The sequence below is a fragment of the Diadema antillarum genome, unplaced genomic scaffold (assembly GCF_040938485.1).
Source record: "Diadema antillarum isolate AM-2024a unplaced genomic scaffold, OU_Dant_1.0 seq00001506_RagTag, whole genome shotgun sequence".
Classification (NCBI taxonomy): domain Eukaryota; kingdom Metazoa; phylum Echinodermata; class Echinoidea; order Diadematoida; family Diadematidae; genus Diadema; species Diadema antillarum.
In genome coordinates, this window is record NW_027272240.1 from 702,066 (window position 1) to 721,184 (window position 19,119).

Consider the following 19,119-nt stretch of genomic DNA (forward strand, 5'->3'; position numbering starts at 1 on the left):
ATCTTGGCGCTGCCGGCACCCGGGGTGAATCTGCATGGTGGTCGTGTCGCTGCCCGGAAAGTAGTAGATTACAGGTTCTATTCCCCTTTGTTCCTTTTTTGCGACATGTTTATTAAAGCGTAGATCAGCAGTTATGCAGTCTTACAAATTTCATTTTGAATAGGTGGAGACAAATTGAAGACAACTCATAACCCATACTTTGATATTGTAGCTGAACTTCATCGAGGATGGGGTAATTTTGTTAATCGTAATTTCTACAATCAAAGTTGTAGAACATCTTCACGACGACTCGAGCTGTGGGATTAACCCGTTGAGGACGGTTTGATTTTGCTACAATACGCATTTTCCATAGACGTTTGCCCGAGTATACTCGGTACTCGTCCTCAACGTCGTCAAGATATAATTACATTTACACATTACAGCAATTAACGCGTTACTTATCACTTTATCCAGATTTTCGTGTGAAGAGCGTGGGCTTTGAAACTTTTTCTTTTTTAGATCTATCGTATTTATGTACACGAAATAACCTTCTCCTTTTTTTTGGGGGGGGGGTCCTCTTCACTGCGATGTCTCGTAAGAGGAATTCTGTCGGTTCGAGTGCTGGTAACTTGGGGATACAAGTTGGATACGAGTTGGAAACATTCAAACAAATCGATACAATAAACAAATAACACAAGCAAACAAATCAAGAAATATCAGTGTAATCTATTTTTTTTTTCAATCACGCAGCTGGAGAGGAAACTCTTCTCTTTCGGTCAAATTCAAATTTCGTCTGAATTCAGCGCCGGGATTTACCGCCTGAACAAATGACGCTTATCGGTATATATAGGGTGACAATTCACTTAAAAAACTATCCAATATCTTGAGATCAAGCATGAAACAATTAAAAAAGGTGGTTCCTGAAGTGAATGAAGGGGCGGATCCAGGAATTCAGTAAAGGGGAGGCGCCTTTACAAGATTAAAGGGGGCGCACGCACCCTCCCCCACTTTTTCCTTTTATTTCTTTTGTTTTAAATAAAGATAAAGATAGGGCGCGCGCCCGGTGCCCCCCCCCCCCCCCGATCCGCCCAGGAATGGGTCTCCGTGCATGTATAGTGCCATGAAATCACTGCAAAGTCATGTCGCCACGAGAAGTTGTGAACAGCGCCTCCTAATTCCATCAATCAAAGCAGAGGGAGAGACATCTGGCTTTGTTGTGTAGTGTGGTATACAAAAGGAGAGGAATAATCAGCAGTCATTCCTGGTGGCACCTACAAGTTTCAAATACAATCGTCCGGTACCACACATAATTACGAGGGTGTAATAATGTCTTTTTTGTTGTTGTTCTTTACAACAACTTGGCCTTTTTAACAATATTAACTCCCGATTGCCTGCAACAGTGTAGAGCATCCAGCTAAAGCATTATCTATTCCTATTGATACAGTGGGAGATATGTTATTTAGTGGGAGATATATCTATTTAGGTGATATAATACTCTTACCCATCTCCACAAGGGATTTTGGCCATGTCCTGGAGCACACATCGGTTCGCACTTTTACATGGTGCAAAAGACGCACAATTTGTATTCGACTAACCGTCGTTTGAACACAGGATTTAAGATGGCCTGCTTCTTGTGCCACGCCCGGTGATCAGTCTCTGGCAACAGTCCCTTTCCCATAATAAAACTTTGCCTGCAAACCTAGATGAAGAAACTGTACATTTACATTATAGGTGGGTTTATAAAGACGGCTGTTGAGGAGAATACACGGTATCCTGAAGGCAAAGACATATAGAAAAGAAAAACACACATATAACACTCTTTAGTTGGGAAAGAACTTCTCGAAAAATATTCTTTCTAATGCTATATATACAAGCACCATACTCTTCTCTCTTATCTATCTATCTATCTATCTATCTATCTATCTATCTATCTATCTTTCATTTCATTTCATTTATTTCATTTCCAATAATATTTTCATACACAAAATAACACAACATCAATACAATGTAGTAACAAAGAAAAATACGTGACGTTAACAATACTACGCATTACAAAAGCAAATGAAAATTGAATTAAAACTAAAGTTGCAGGAAATGGAGGAGACATGCTAAAAAGCTAAGCTTGTATTTTGCAGTCTCCTCGTGGACAAAAAGACTAAAAAATAAAAATATTCAGCTAGACATAATTATAAAAAGTGCACAACAAATACCGACCTATACAAACAAACAAACAAACAGACGGACAAACAAACACAAGCAACCTCTCTTGTAAAGAGAAAGATAGAGAAAGAAAAACAAAACAGTGAAGGAAAAAGAGGAAAAGAGGAAATTATTTTGAAAGAAGAAACAGAAAGAGACAAGAGGACAGGAAAAAGGCGAGAAAGGAGAAGAGACGAAGGGTCTATACCAGCACACGCGAGGCACATGGTGCGATGGATCACCGAGATGTATGTACATAATGTAGGAAAGGAATAGATAAAAGAAAATAATGAGCATAACGAATAAAAAAGAAAGCCCAAAATTAAGGCTAATCAAAATATAACTCATTCAACTATATAAGAATTTATGAACAACTTCTTCAGTTTAAATGTGAATGTGTTTAAACTTAAAACTTGTTTCATACTATTATCGAGAGAGTTCCAAAATTTGGGGCCAGTAAAAGAAAATATAGATTTAGCAAACATAGTCCTAGTTAATGGCAAATGAAATGAGTGGGATTGCCGGGTAGGATAAAGATGAACATATCTATTTTTAGTGAACATGGACTCAAACACAAATGGGAGAGAATTGTTATTAAGTTTGTACATAAATTGTCCTAGGTGTAAAAAATACAAATCCTTTACCTTTAAAATTTTGTTTTCATGAAATAACACATCAGTATGACTTCTCCACGATCCATTGCAAATAATACGATAATTCATACTTTCCCTTTATCTCCCTGGCTTTAATGTACTCGCGGTTTGACATTGATGGGTGTAAGTTGCCATAATATTTTTTATTCATAAACTGAACTGACACGCATGTTCCGCTGCAAACATTATCCTCTTGTGTTAATGAAGCATAACATAACAGACCTGTCAGACTTCTGGAATCATTGAAAGCATGGTAGTGTAGGATAACTATAAATGTAAACCGTTTTATAATACCATGGACAAAACAGAGAAAGACGGATACGATATCAGGTACAACTCGAGAGGAAAGGGAGTCAATAGATGGCGCCCTATCCATAGTGAAGAGATTTATCTGCCTTTGATCGCCGGCATTCGTCCTGGAATATTGCGGTATTCTATCATATTACACGACCCATATTACAACGTTGAGATACCATGTTGGTAACACCATTAATAGAACTGGTATACTTTGTGCATAAATTCAACCGTATAAAACCTCCTAAATATAATATAATTCATTGCCTTATAATGCTCATAAACAAGGAACATATTATTTTCTGGAAATGGTAAAAAGAAAAAGCTGAATTATACACAAATTCATGAATTTCTTCCGTCGAGATGTTTTCATTGCAACTGATTGACAAATTGCCCTACATCGACGTAAATGAGCACTGAATTGATCAGTGTTTTCAGTAGTAGCCATGATAAAAGAAATCATGGGCGTACACACTCGAGCAAGATTCTGATCTCCGGACAGGCGTCATCTTTACTAGACCACCGAGCTTCCGCCCGATAGCAAGTGTTGGCTCTATCCTTCATTATAGCATGCAGCGGGTACTGGGTAATTATTCAAATTCATGAAATTCTTCCGTCGTGATGTTTTAATTGCAACTGACTGACAAAGTGTCCTACATCGACGTAAATAACGTCGATGTAGGGCAATTTGTCAATCAGTTGCAACTGAATTATAAAGTTGACAAACACAATTAATGTAGTAACAAGCATCTGAAAGAAACAAGCATCTGAAAGAAATTCAGAAACAGAATCAAATTAAATCAAATCTGTATTCAGATTGAAGATGTGTGAACCGAAATTGAACTTAGATCACGAAAAAGTGATTAAAGAGAAATTTATATATATCTTCAGTATGTACGTACTTGTTTTTCGCGTATGAGCATGGAGCTAATGAATAGACTATTAGCTCTATGTTGTGGGTTTGTGTGTGTGTGTGTGTGTGTGTGTGTGTGTGTGTGTGTGTGTGTGTGTGTGTGTGTGTGTGTGTGTGTGTGTGTGTGTGTGTGTGTTTCTGAAATGATTGACAGACAATATGATTTTTTTTCTATGTTCTCAGGCTCTATTCGAACACACACTAAACGCCTAATCCATAGCGTCAAACTAATTAACAGTCGGTTCTCTTCACTGACCGAAGGTGACTGGGATATGGAAAATCGAAAGCTTTGCGCTGAATAGACCCCGGAAGCTCAATCCCTCGATGTCCTCGCGTTTGTCAAGACTGACGTCGTCTTATCATAGAGCTACTATAAGTAGTTCCATGGTCCATTGGTATAGTGGTGACATTCATTTTGAGCTCTCTCGTGGAGACATTGTATTGTATATCTAATAATAATGTTTTATTTGTTTAAGATCTATTATGGTCTGATTTTAAGTCAGTATTGTCTGGGGCAAATTATTTTTTTAAGGGTCTCATTTTTTTCTCTCTTTTTTCTGTTATTTTTAAAAACAACAAAAACAACAACAACTAATGCTATAGTAAATCTTATTGATTCAAAACGCACACACACACACACACACACACACAAATCTGTTTCCAGTTTAACTAACACACCTCTAAGCTCGTCAATATGTCCGGTGCTGCAGATAATATGATGTTAATTTAGGACCACCTTGGTGTTATCTTCGCATTTCGCGGATAGGTCACGTGGTACAGGCGAGGAAGCGTGGTCTCAAATGCACTATAACACTTTGCTCCCGCGATCGCTTGTTATGTTTAACCATAGCTTTAGCCGCATGTGTGGGATGGATCAAAATTTAGCGGATAAAGCTCTTCGCTAGCGCCTTTACTGAACTCTCTCCCGCCAGAAAAAAGTGTTTTAACATTCACTATAGTTTCTTTAGAAATGATTGAAGCTGACGCTAGTCGATAGATCGACATTTCTTTTGACGAGGATAAATCGAATGACTTGGTTTCATACAGCACATCCGAGAATTGGGCATCTTTGATGTTGTAAGTATTGTAACCATAGTGACCTTTCATCGCATTAGCTAAAAGTGTTTGGTGTAATACATTGATGCATTAACATTGATTTGCAATTATATTGCTCTGGGTACTTGAAGAAATCACGTGTCCCATAGCATGGTATTTTTGTTTAAGCTGGAGTAGCCTCTTCCATGTGGCCAGACGCCCTACCAGCACCTTATTATCATTTTCGTTATAATCATCATTGGTATTGCTTTAATTCGATATCAATAACATCAATAATGATTTTTTTATATTTACTGTTCTCCATGACGGCTCAGTCATTATTTTTCTCATTATTGTTACACCATGAGTTACCAGGTACCTATAACAATGTATAATGCACGTGGGGAAAGTCGTTTGGAATCACGGATCTCTACTTTTGACGTTTAAGATTTTATTCACGTCACCACACCACTGTCGTCACTTTGGCCCGAATTCACGAAGGTGGTACAAATGAAACGTGCATGGTTTAAACCATGGACAAAAACCATGGAGCGCCAAGTGTCGCATGGAATATTTCGTTACAAAATTGGTCATTTCGTCGACAAAATGACCGTTTCGTTGTCACGAAATGTTCATTTAGTTGCAAAATGTTGTCATTTCGTTACAAAATAATCATTTCATCGACGAAATGACTGATTTGTAACGAAATATTCCGTGCGACACTTGGCGCTCCATGGTTTTTGTCCATGGTTTAAACCATGGTCTCATTTGTACCACCTTCGTGAATTCGGGCCTTTTTGTTTTACTTTCATTTAGAGACGACCATCGCAGAATGAGAAAGAATATGAACAACCATCACGTGGAAAGTAGAAACATATAGCAATCGGCAAACAAGGATTCATTTCGGGTTTTGAAGAGTGAGCGATTGGTCCGGGGTGTTATTGCTGCTAAATAATTATCTAAAGTAGATTTCATTTCATTTCATTTATTTGCTTTCATATCCAAATGATACAAAATAACTGCAAAGTAGTACAATCGATTTGTACAACAAGGTGAAATGCAAACAAAATGCAAACAATTAAAATGATTAACAGGAAAAGCCACAGGGGCTTGTGTAGCATAAAACAACAGTACATTATGCAATATACACGATAAAGGACATTGCAAGTCATGCTCTTAGAATAGTTTCCTAAAGGTATATACTAATTACATCATGATAATGAAATTGTAATACTGGTAAGTTAATATTCTATGATGATCATGACCTGTGCATCATTGCACGTGGTACCTGGATATCTTCGATCTGGGGTTGCCTTATAATGTGCTCCTTTTGTGATAAAATGGCGTATTATGAAAATAGCTCATACAATATTGCATTTTTTTTCTTTGTGATTACATGGATACTGTTGCTTTATCGTCATACTTAACTTTAAGGGACTGATACAAAACTCACCACTTCATTGAGTGATGTTCCACAGTGCTCGGAAAACTACTACCAACGTACTCGTGTGAAATTGTTTCAGAACATTTATAACGATATACGCTTGCATACTGACAAATGTGTAGATTTTCCTTTATTAGGGATAACATACGTACTACACCCTTTGGAACGTTCCCATGCATGATTTACTTGTATAATTAGGATACGGAACTTATTTACGTCCTTCAATATCGTGAGAATTCCTCCTCTTAAGTCCAACTGAACGCTTTTCTCATGGAGCTGGGAAACACTGAGAAGATAAAACATACGATATCAGTAACTGGCATTGACCTCAAGCCTGAATGCACATTATTCGCTGCTCCCGCGAAAGTGCATATAATGTGTGGCACTTGTGTGCCCACTGTATGCCGCATGTTTATGGGATGAACATCTAGTGGCGAAATTCGCAGGAGATCGAATCTTTCCAAGATACCCGCTGGCGTCAAGCATATCCTGTCTAAGTCAATCAGCCATAACACATGTTTAAAGGTTGAAGATGTATGTATTTGGCAGCGTTAAATGACACAGAAATTAAGTGTTTTGTTGGTTTGATTGCTGTTGTTGTTGTTTTTTTTTATTTTTTGCATCACGCTAAACCATCCATCAGTTGGGACTCATTTTCGCTTGAGAAGGCATAAAGCATCTGTACGGACGGTGAACAGGTCAAACTGTTGATGAAGATATTTGGCATGTCAAACGTTATCTGAAGTTTGGTGATACTTTCGGGAGCTTTTCGAGGTCGGTTGCTGGTAATTTCGAGAGTCTCGATATGATAATAAAATTGTTACATATACATGTAGTTTTACAAACAGGCTCATCAACGTCATAACAGGCTTGGCACGGTAGAACTTGTAACACTGTACCCCTATAATAGACTGTCGAGATCGAAGGAATATTTGAAAGAGTGGGCAAAGAGGATTTCATAGGTTTCACAGTTTTTTTCTTGATTCAAGAGTCCACAGGTGAAATAAAACTACGTTAATACACACTTTTTTTAAACTGTAGAGTCAAAAATATAGAGTAAATGACAAAACAATACGTGTCACCTTTCAAATTTAGGCTTCGGATTGTCGGGAATCAATACGGTTGACATACTGAAGGTAAAGATTATTCGAAGAATAAATTCACGTCTGCGTTTTCAATAAAATTGCTTCTAGTGGAAGGGTAGTTGAGTAGGTAGTGGAAGTAGTTGAGATATCATCAAGCAAGAACAATGATTCTTATATCCATTTTTTGGTTTAAGATGAAAACGAAACATAACTGATAAGCAATAACACCATCCCCCACCTAGTTTGCATGATATTATTTTAGACAGACATCCCTGATTCGTGACTGCAAAATTACCTGCTTCTTTCATCATTTTAATATCAAAGTGTATAAATGGCACTGCATCATTTTGTTAGTATCATGCCATCATTCGTCCTTATATCATTCTCTGAAAATCAGCTTGAACGTGCTGGAATAGCATTATATTTCATAATGAATACAGTGACGGAATGATATATTCATCAACCGTTTAAAACCTTTACATCCAGCTATCCGTGACGTATGACGTGGACAGGTATCATGGGAAATCACGGAAGTATCTTTTACATTTTCCTCATCGCGGCGTCTGCATTTCTCAAGCCTCGATTATGTACATCAGGTACGTTCGGTCAGGGTTTACATTACTGTTCTCATCATATTTTTTTTTTTTTTTGGAATATGCAACAGATGCATATATATATATATATATACATCTACATGTATATCAAAATACGAATGTACGTATATATATATGCATAAAATATATTGTATAAGTGTATATATATGTATATTCGTGTGTATGTGTGTTTGCCTTAGTGTTTATGTGTTGTTGTTTTAATGTAATACAATAAATAGGAAAACTTTCTCCAAAGGTAAACATGCCATAATACGTGTATGTCATGTATTACCTATATATATATATATATATATATATATATATATATATAAATATAGGTAATATATGAAGGACATGAAGGACAAAATATGCAAACTTGGAGAATTGATAGAGGTTTTTCAAGATTATCAACAAGTAGTATAGACAAGTGTCAATAACTTAGGACATTTCAAAAGCGTATAATGTTCATTTCATCTTCATATTTCAAGTAGAATACCTAGAGTAGCGGTGTAGACTTCTGTTTCACATTTAGTTTTCAGACATAAGAATTATATTGTTACGGCTTAATTTTGTTATTGTTCTCTCAGTATCAACACTTGAGAAAGGGTGGCGAGACGCTCGAAAATTTGTGTGAAGAAATAAACTGTTGGTGAATACAGCATGAACTTTGTTGCAGCTTTGTTACTTAAATATATATTACATATATATATATATATATATATATATATATTACATATATATGGACGAGACCAGAAATAAGACGTATATGAGTTGGTGAGGCCCTGAGTGAATAAAGATGAAGGAAGACTGGAACCAATCCTTGTCTCTGTAATATACACTTCCCTGAAAGCTATATTTCACACAATGTTCATTTTCCGTACTACTCCTCAGGTGAGCCCGCCTCACAGACGGTTTTGATGGCAAATCAGAGTGTGCAAGTCTGTACTGACAGCCTCTGCAGAACCTCTGGGTGCCAAAAGGTCGAAGGCAACCCTACCCCTTGTCACTGCGACTACGCCTGCTACTTCTTCAATGACTGCTGCGCGGACTACTTTGAGGAATGCACTTCTGCGGATAGCTCCGCATTCAGCGGGGAACCTGAGGAGGACATTCGCTTTCGCCAGTCGGTGGAAGGACTATCACGTGATCAGCTGTCGTGCGTTCATCTCAGAGAAACCAGAAGAGCGTATTTGATGGTTGTGTCGTGTCCCTCGGGATGGACCGACGAAAATGTCAGGTCTAAGTGTGACGTCGCAAAGTCTCAGGTGATCCCTGACGTTGGCGCCATTCCAGTTATGTCTTTTCAGTCGATCACGTACAGAAATGTATATTGCGCAATATGTAATGGTGTCGAATTGGGCGAAGGTCTACGACCGTGGACTCTAGAATTATCCTGTCCTCCGACGTACGCAACAGCACTTGAGCAGGATGATAGGCTTGTTAGAAAGTTGTTGGTATCTGGGGTGTGCAAACTGGAAATCGCTCCACCCGCAAATGCGTCATCTTCGGTCGTCCGCGCGTGCACGGATGTCAACTACATCGACACGTGTCCCCGAGATGCGCAGAAGGTCCTTGTGGAAAAATGTAACCTTTTCAGTGCAGTCTTTAAACATAACTCGAAGGTGTACTACAGGAACCCGTATTGCAAGCTGTGCAACGCAGACGTCCGAAACCAAGTCTGGACGCAGGTCGAGCAAGACAACACTGTTGATAGAATCTGTTCACTGCCGGAGGAGTCAACTACCGGAGGAGGAGAGGGAGAAGAAGGAGGAGGAGGAGGAGGAGGACTTACTCCCATATCTGTGCTTGTTGATTTTACTGGCAATAGTGGTGTATCAATTTTCTACTCACGGAGCAGAGTGGTTGAAACAGCTATTTCTTGCCAACTCGGAGAAGTGTACAACTTTTTGCTGGATACTTGTGTGGCCGTTACGTGCGCGCCTGGTTACACCCTGCAAGACGAGCACTGCACCAGAGATGCCCTACCAAGAAATCTTACTTGTGGATACAACAATAGTGACCTTGAGGTGATGTTGGAGACAAAAGTGGCAACAAGTCTTGCTCCATCTTGTGTGGATGGTGAAACATTTGCAGACATGGCATCATGTGTTTTGTCAACGCTGTCTCTTTCCCATGAATATTTCAGTCCTATCGCAACACTTCCCACTTACCATGGCAATTATTCACATACAAATACAACAGATTGCAACGTCGAAGCTGAACAGGATTTTGTGGTTATGAAATTTCGCGTTTACTCTGACCTATTTAGCTATGCTCAACTGGAAGATACTGTGGATAACGCGATCAGAACTAAAGGTATACATGCCCAGTGCCCGATTAAGGAAATAGTGATGTATCAGAAGTGTGATGCCGTTCAAGGCTTGCAGCTCTGTCCTACCGTCATGGCGAGGATTTCCAACGTAACCTTTCAGGAAATCAATGGCACATCATTTGCTAAGGCTGAATCGACGGACATATTGTATCACCCTTATGAAACGTTGTTAACAGCAGAATACAGGTGGATGGGCACGCGTAGGGGATACTCCAAGGAGCTTTCTGTAAGGGTTTGCGACAAAGGATCATTCCTCTTGTGCCCCACGATCTCTCGAAATGCAAGTTCCTTCAAGCTTCTTAATGGGACATCAGAGTTTCTCCTAGACACGATAAATGATGTAGTTCTAGGTCCACACGAGTACATGGTGACTGCGCTTGGGAGCGTGCAGATTTGCGTTCCAGATGAATTCGAGCAAAACGTAACAATCAATCGGACCGTTGTCGAAACGGTGTACCGGTACGACCACGCCCAAGTGATTCTTAGCTACGCAGGCGTCTGTATCTCGCTTGTGGCGCTTTCTTTTACTTTTCTGACCTATAGCGCCTTCCCTGCCCTTCGCCAGTGTGTCAGCAACAAGTTGATAATGGCGTTCTGCCTGGTGCTCTTCGCGGCTCAACTCTTGCAATTGCTCAATGGCTTCGGGACAGTCAACCGAGACGTCTGTATGGGCTTCGCCATTTTGGGACACTTTCTATGGCTTCTCGTATTTTCGCTAACGAGTGCTCTTGCGATTGAATTAAACAAGACATTTGGGGATCGAGACACGTTTGCACTGTCGGCTGAGAGCTCTAAAGTCTTTCTTTGGTACTTAGCTTTTGCAGTAGCTTTTCCTTGTGCTGTTGTTGTCACCTGTATCTCGATGCATTTTACCATTGGGAAAGAATTGAACTTTTCCTATGGGAGCGATAGGCTGTGTTGGGTCGTCGATAATAAGGCAAATCTGATAGCCTTTGGATGCCCTTTAGGTGGGTGCCTTCTCTTAAATGCGTTGTTGTTCTTGCACACTGTGCGGGGAATAAGATACGCCGCTCGAATGAGGAGCAGACTGTTACAACAGACCAGCAGCCTCCAGGAGAAGGGAAACGAGCTAAGGATATACTTAAAGGTATCTTTAAAAAGGATGGTATAGTATCATGTTGAGATGAGAATTCAGCTTTGAACTCTCTGCGAGATACTTAGAAACCGCTTGATGAAAATATGTTAAAAAGCATACAAGGGGAATTCAAAGTTTGTGTGATGAAAATCGGTTTTGATATGGCTGAAGGTGTCAAAAAAACAAAAACACCCAAAAGTAGAAAACAAAAGCGATCCGAATAAAAAGGCGGGTCCAACCTTTTAATTGGATTGCTTTGTTTTGTGTTGGCATCTCAGTCATTTCAAAACCAATTTCATCAAATAAACTTTGAATTCTCCTTAGAAGTAGCTTTATGCTTCATATTTCATAACTGGTTTGTCATTATAAAAAAAAAAATCATTGTCAGCATCATCAAAAAACCTTGGAAACCTCAAATCCCATCTCAACCGAAGCTGTACCATCCCTTTGATTTGAAATGTATTGAAATCAGTTAGACAAATGATATTACATGATGAAATTGCTTCTCTGTAGTGATAACCGAAACTATTATGAATGATGCAATGCATCTTAAGTTTTCGGTTTGTTGTCTTGCTAGAATATATTGATTAACACTAGATAACGGCAACATTAGCACACACACACACACACACACACACACAAATAATCTCACAGAATAATTTCTGTAATGTACGTATTTATTGTAATTTATGTAAAGTTGTTTTTCTTGTAATTTCCCGTCATTGCCCGTTTTCCCCCAATTTTCTATTTTCCAGATCTCGACGTTGCTAGGGTTCACGTGGCTCTTTGGCTTTGTTGCAGCGTATGCTCGCGTTGGCGCCCTGTGGTATGTGTTCATCGTCTTAAACTCTCTTCAGGGACTCTACATATTCCTTGCTTTCACTGCCAACAGGACAGTCCTCGACTTGTGGGTAGCCAAGATGCAAGGCAAGAAAGTTGGCAGAACGTCGCTTCGAGGACGTACCTATTCGGACAGGAAGTCGACGACGATGACGATGATGAGCGGAACGACGTCCAATCCGTCCGAACAGCGAATATCGTATATTCACTCAACTGAACACGATTCCAGGACGTCGACTTTCATTGAGCCGTGCGCAATTGAAGGAAACGGAATCTGAAACGCTATGTGAAAATTTGTACTACCAAGGGCGGATCCAGGAATTCCGCAAAAGGGGCGCAAAGCAGTTTATTTAACACTTACGCGTTTAATCAGCTGACAAGCAAAACACACACACACACACACACACACACACACACAAGACTCAAGCGCAATACGATCGGCTGCAAGAATGGTATCTTAATAAAAAGAACAAAAAATAAAGGGGGAGCAGCCCCCCCCCCCCCACCGCCACCCCCGGATCCGCCACTGACTACGATATATCAGTAGATATGAGCGTGATTATTTTCTCCCCAACTGCATGTCAAGGGATCTACCACTTTCCAGTCGTTGAAATATGTTTGTCATAGAAGTTATTCAATTCTGTGAAGAACAAGAAAAGCATGGCTTATTAGCCTATACTTTGATTATGACAATCTTCGTATTAACAATAGTTGTCTAAGATGTGTGATCTTTACTTGACCTTTTCTTAATATTTTGTTTATCGGACTAAACGCCTTCGCACATCAATCACGGTAACGGCAACTGCCCGTTTTTTTTTTTTTTATATGACTATAAACCATTTTCACCATGACACGATTAAATGAGGACAGTTACACATTTACTCTCAAGTAGTAGCAACGAACTGAAGAATTCTGTGAATGTACAGTGTATTTGTGTTAAAACTTTGGTGTTGGATGCGTACGTGTTTAAAGATATTAGCCATGTCTGACTTGAACAATAAATATAACTGAGAGAAAACAGAAGAATTGTGAGAAATCTAAATCACTTCCATCCCTTAATCATAACTTCTTCTTTTTTTCATTGAAGGGGAAGATATTTAGTCATCTTTCAAGGAGACAAGATATTGACACATGCGTGTTTGTGTGCTTATGGTCTGACAGATATCATGCATAGGTAATCATGATTTTTTGTATAAATTAAGATTTATGTAAAATTATATGTTTAAACACTTACCAGTGATTGGTCACAATGTAATCACGTGACTAGAACGGTGAGGATCGAAATCGTTATATTGCGAGCAATGACGAAACGTGCAGGTAACTAAATGGCTGCCGACAGGACTAGAATGAAATGATTTGTAATAGATCATATAATACGATTAATATTGCCTTTTCTATCGTTGTGATAAAACTATCAAATTGAGAATCCCTTGGACGATAATTATATTTTCCCTGGAGACAATATTTTTCCTCAGCGCTGCGTGTTTGGGGAAAAATAACTTAAGCGGGGTTAAGTGTATACCTCACCTCTAATAAGGCAATATATTATATAATATCACTTCGCTTTCATCTGATCCGGTTTTGCTATTGTGCAAATTGCTTTTCCCCCATACGTATGTTGGTACAATGTGTTTTCTAAGTAGGCCTAAACAGAAATTACTTGTTAAACCCCAAACAACACATTTGTACTATTACACTCTATGGAGTAGTGCCGTGATTTTCACTGTTCAACTGAAGTCATTTTGCAGTCGTGCAACAGGCTCATATGCTGTCCTCAGCCTACGTTTTAATGTCAAATATAGATGAGCTCATATCACTCACAGGATGTTATTTCTTCCGTTCGACTTGATATCACTTGTTTAAACATAAACACACATACACACACCCACACACCATCACACACACACACACACACACACACACACACAATACACACGCAAACACATCCACAAATATACGCATAAACGATAAGACGAAATACGTACACACGTTCAAACTCACACATACAGTGCCATATACCCACAAGAAGTTCCTTCCGGGAGGTTTTTTTTGTGTCTCCACATCCCCACCTTGTTGAAACAGTAAATTCTTGTGAACGTCCTTCAGAAATTAATCAGTTATCACAGTTATTCTCTTTTTAAGTACACTCAAACCAGGCCATTCGTAAATCATCCCCCCCCCCCCACTTGCACCTTTTCCCCTTCTTTTGTGTGTAAATCCTAGAGAACATTTTTTGACTGTTTGGTCATAAGAAATGGCCTATCATCTCATCAAGCATTACATGTGTTCGTGGTGACGGCCCTTACAGCACTTAACATTTGTAAAATTGAAATTTTCTTAGAAAACTTAATTTTAACAAAAATTCCTATATTACTGTATTTTCGTTTGTGTATTGTATTCCTGAAAAAAAATGAAAATAAAAAAGAGAAAAATACATTGAAATTGAAATTGAAATTCAAAATGAAACGGATCGATATCCTCCAACGCAAACAACATACAAACATAATGAATTGCGTTTCAAACTTTGAAGTCATGGAATAATTTTACCAAATAAATCATCTTGTTTCTTACTAATATGGCAAATCAATTTTGCTGCAACTTGTTGAATTCATTTAAAGGGATGGTACAGTTCGGTTGAGATACGACCTAAGGTTTCCAACGTTTTTCCAATGACATTTTTTAAATAATGAGAGAAGCTCTTATATGAAATATGAGAAAGCATATAATTCTTAGAGTGATTCAAAGTTTATTTGATGAAAATTGGTTTTGAAATGGCTGAGATATCCAAAAAACAAAAACAAAGAGGTCCTGATAAAAGGTACTTTGTTCTACTTTGCTTTGAGATAACTCATCCATATTAGAACCGATGCTCATCAGAAAAAAATCTTTTAACTCCTCTTGTAGACGTGTACACTCTTTAATATTTCGTAAATGGTTTCTAATCATCTCGTAGAAAAAGAGAGGTTAAAATCTGAATCCCCTATAGCTCAACCAAAACTATGCAATCCTTTTATCGTTGGTCTCTTAAAATGTAGGCCCTATTGCCAACTTCAGGATCAATTATAGATTTTGCGATTTAGAGTCTTTAGGTTATTCTGCAACCTATGAACACGAGTGTTTTCCCAGAATAATTCTGAAATGGAAAATACTTATCTTTTTCAATTTCGCATCATAAGGTTCCAAGAATGAAAAGCACGAATCATGATGAAAGAAAAAGATACAGCGCCCACCACAGGCATGTGGTTTCTTGGTCATAGAGTTTGATGGATAAGCGCACAGGATTACGAAATGAGTTATTACTTGTTCTGGATAATCCATCTTGTCTGAAACGAAAACAATGTTTCGTGGACTATTTATCCAAATATCTTAAACTAAAACAACAAAAAAAGGAATAAATTCTTTTCCATAGGTAATAGTAGGCCTACAATCAAGAGTGTACCGTCCATGTACTATAAGATGGACAATTTGACACTTTAGAATCTTCTACCTTCAACAGCTGCAAAAAGCATGCCGATTAAAGTCAGGAACTTACCATGGTTTATCAGTTTCCGATTGCAAATAATAGAGTAATCTAGCTTCCTGTCCTTTTCGATTCAACACGTGTTCAAGGGCATGTTTTGTTTTGGTTTGCCATCCATGTCATCCTGTCGTTCTACAGTGATTGTTGTCAGATTTAAGTTTTCTTTCCCCGAATCAATAATGTAAAAAAATGAGAAAAAAAAAAACCCCGAAAGAGTGTGCCAAAAGGTACGCTCGATGTCTCTGCATAATCACTGCTCAATATAGCCACATCCTGTTACGATATTTGGCTGCCCTTCCAAGACAGGCCGTATGTCATCCCTTCTTCAGTGTCTAATTAGATGTTTACGTGTAATGCGATGTTCAAAACATTTGTAATTTGTAACAGCCAAGGCCCAGCCACATAAAATTCTGAGTCTTTAAAGGCAAGCAGAGACCTGGAAATTTTAATAAATGCTGAGTTCTTAATCTATAGTGTGATTGAAAACGCCGTTGCTTGTTTTTACATTCGAATTAATTTCATATTTCCGACCGGCTTATGCTGTCATTTACATTTTTCAAAGGAATACCTGTGAGGGAATTGACAAAAACTGGTTGCATCTGATCATTAATAATTATGAAGAATATGAAATCTGCAAGTTTTTCCACACTTAAGACCGCTTTGCTCATATTTGTTTTATTATGTACCATCTAGATCAAGCGGTATCAAACTGTCCGATGGAAGGCCTACACAGTCCATCTAGAAAAAGTAGGCCATGTTCATGTTTAGATCCTAATGAAAAAAAACACAAGATAGCAAAAGCTTTAAAAAATAAATGTTGAAACTAAGTAAGCGGGTCTTATCGATGTTTAACTTAGCTCTGAGTCATGAATCAAAGATATCTAGGCTTTTTGTTTGGTCTCGACCAATTAAATTCAAGCCGTCGACACAAACAAGTCATGCCCGCAAGTTTCGGAGCAGTATCCACACTTATATTTCCTTGTCCATGCATCGGGCGTATTCCATTGCAAATTTGATCTTCGCACTTGTGTAGACATCGGAACCAGTCTGATGGCCGGAAATGAACACTCAGTTCTTCTTCTTCTTCTTCTTAAATGCCGTCTTCAGTCCGAAGGTTGGCGAACATGGACTTCAATTCTGTTCTGTTCATGGCCGCCTTACTACATGCGGCCACACTCTTTCCTGTCCACTCCTTTATGTTGTTACACCACAAACTGCGCTGGCGTTCCTCTGCATCTCCTGCCTTCTATAATCCCTTCCAGTACACTTTTGTTGGATGTTCTGATGTCTTTTAACATGGCCAAAATATTTGAGTTTTCTTGATTTAATGTCTTTCATCAAGGTTTTTGTGACATTCAGATGATCTAGAACATACTGATTTGTTTTCCTGTCTGACCATGATATGCGGCCCAGGTGTCTGAATATCCACATCTCAAATGCAGCCAGCCTTTTCATATCATCCCCGTACAATGTCCATGTTTCACAACAGTACAAGAGAGTTGAATGCACGTAACATTTTACTAGTCTGAGCTTGGTTGCAGTAGATATCTTCCTTGCTGTTAACACTTTACTCATTTGGGTAAACTTAGTTTTAGCCATTCAAATTCTTCTCCGAATTTCTCCACCATTCTTCCCATCTTCATAAACATTTTATCCTAAATATGTGAATTCACTGACTTGTGCCAGGAGATAGTTGCTGATAGAGAACACTCAGTTACTTAGTACTCATATCATAATCAAACTCGGAGATTTAACACAGAGCAGTGATGTCATCATTGCCCAGTCTTGTTTTCGTCGTATCGTGACATGTATATAGGCTATCTCAGTGGAGCTCATGGGTTTGTCAAATAGAGAAAGACAGACTTCCCCGTTTAGATATTTGCTATCTCTATCTCTTGTCCTTATTCAAAAGGGTAAAGAGGTTACAGCGCAATTTCGAATGCACTGAAAACATGCACACACACGCCCATCGTATTATTATATACATGTACAAGTATGTATATAGGCAACAAATCTTGCATCGGGGATGTATCTGTACGTGTTGCCGTAGCTGTATGTCTTAGAGGAATTCAAAATTATTGATGAAAATCAACTTTGGAATAGCTGAGACATCCAAAACACAGCAAAACAAAGTGATCGTGATATAATGTTGGTCCACCTTTTACTAGGATCGTTCTGTTTTGGATATCTCAGCCATTTCAAAATCAATTGTCATCGAATAAATGTTTAATTTCTCTTGGAATTACATGTTCTTCCATATTTCATAAAAGAAAACCTCAAGTTAGGTCTCAACCAAAATTTAAAACCACCAAAATGTCACCGGGCGTGGATTTTCAGGTAAGGGCGATTTCTGAAAGAGCAGACGCTAGAATTTAAAATGACATATACTTTAATGCAAAGGGACTTTCGAAGCCCATGTAATTAATGGAAAATAAGTACACGCTCTGGGAAAAAAAAAGGCTTTGAAGTTTAGGGTCTAGTCAAGTGCCTGTCATCCTGCGGTGCCTTATGCAATGAGTGAAACAAAGAACAGGATAAAGCTCCATGGCAACCACTATGAAGGGATTATCAAACTAAACTGAAGGTTTGCACATCATTACGTAGGCCTATATTATTTTATGCATGACCGATACTACCTTACGAAGTAATGGCGTCATCCTTTCAAAAGATATAAGGGTTGAAAGTGATAAGTGTTTGAAGGGTTTCTGGTCGTCCGAATCCGTAAATCTGAGAAAGCCTATATACGTCGGACCGAATCAAAGAGTTTTGATTTGATTTGATTTGATTTATTGGCTTCTACACTGTAAAAACATCGGTGTTAGATTTAACACCACGGGTGTTAAATCTAACACCGATCAAACTTCAATAAAGGACCACACCCACAGGTGTTAAAAATGCACTGTGATGGTGTTGAAAAGTGTTCACCTGACACTTCGTGGTGTTAATTTGACACTGTTCCTGGTGTTATTTTGACACTGTACTGGTGTTAAGTCAAAAATGACACCACATGGTGTTGATTTGATATTTGCTGGTGTTAATATCAATGGTTTAACACCCGTCCAGCTTCAATAAGGGACCACACCAGCTGGTGTTACTTTGGTGTAAATTTATTTTCACATTTTTTCAAAAATCTAGT

The 19,119-nt window shown here is 38.6% G+C and overlaps 1 protein-coding gene across 1 annotated transcript; it reads left to right on the forward strand.

Moving 5' to 3' along the window:
• The first annotated feature begins 9,112 nt into the window (after nucleotides 1-9,112).
• On the forward strand, nucleotides 9,113-12,741 carry LOC139710178 (uncharacterized). Its single transcript, XM_071622110.1, has 2 exons — nucleotides 9,113-11,635; nucleotides 12,379-12,741. The coding sequence occupies exons 1-2, from the start codon at nucleotides 9,113-9,115 to the stop codon at nucleotides 12,739-12,741; spliced, it is 2,886 nt and encodes a 961-aa protein (XP_071478211.1).
• The last annotated feature ends 6,378 nt before the right edge of the window (nucleotides 12,742-19,119 follow it).

Coding starts and splice junctions, on each gene's coding strand:
- LOC139710178 (XM_071622110.1), top strand. CDS start 9,113: ATGGCAAATCAGAGTGTGCAAGTCTGTACTGACAGCCTCTGCAGAACC. Junction 11,636..12,378: donor AGCTAAGGATATACTTAAAG/GTATCTTTAAAA, acceptor TCTATTTTCCAG/ATCTCGACGTTGCTAGGGTT.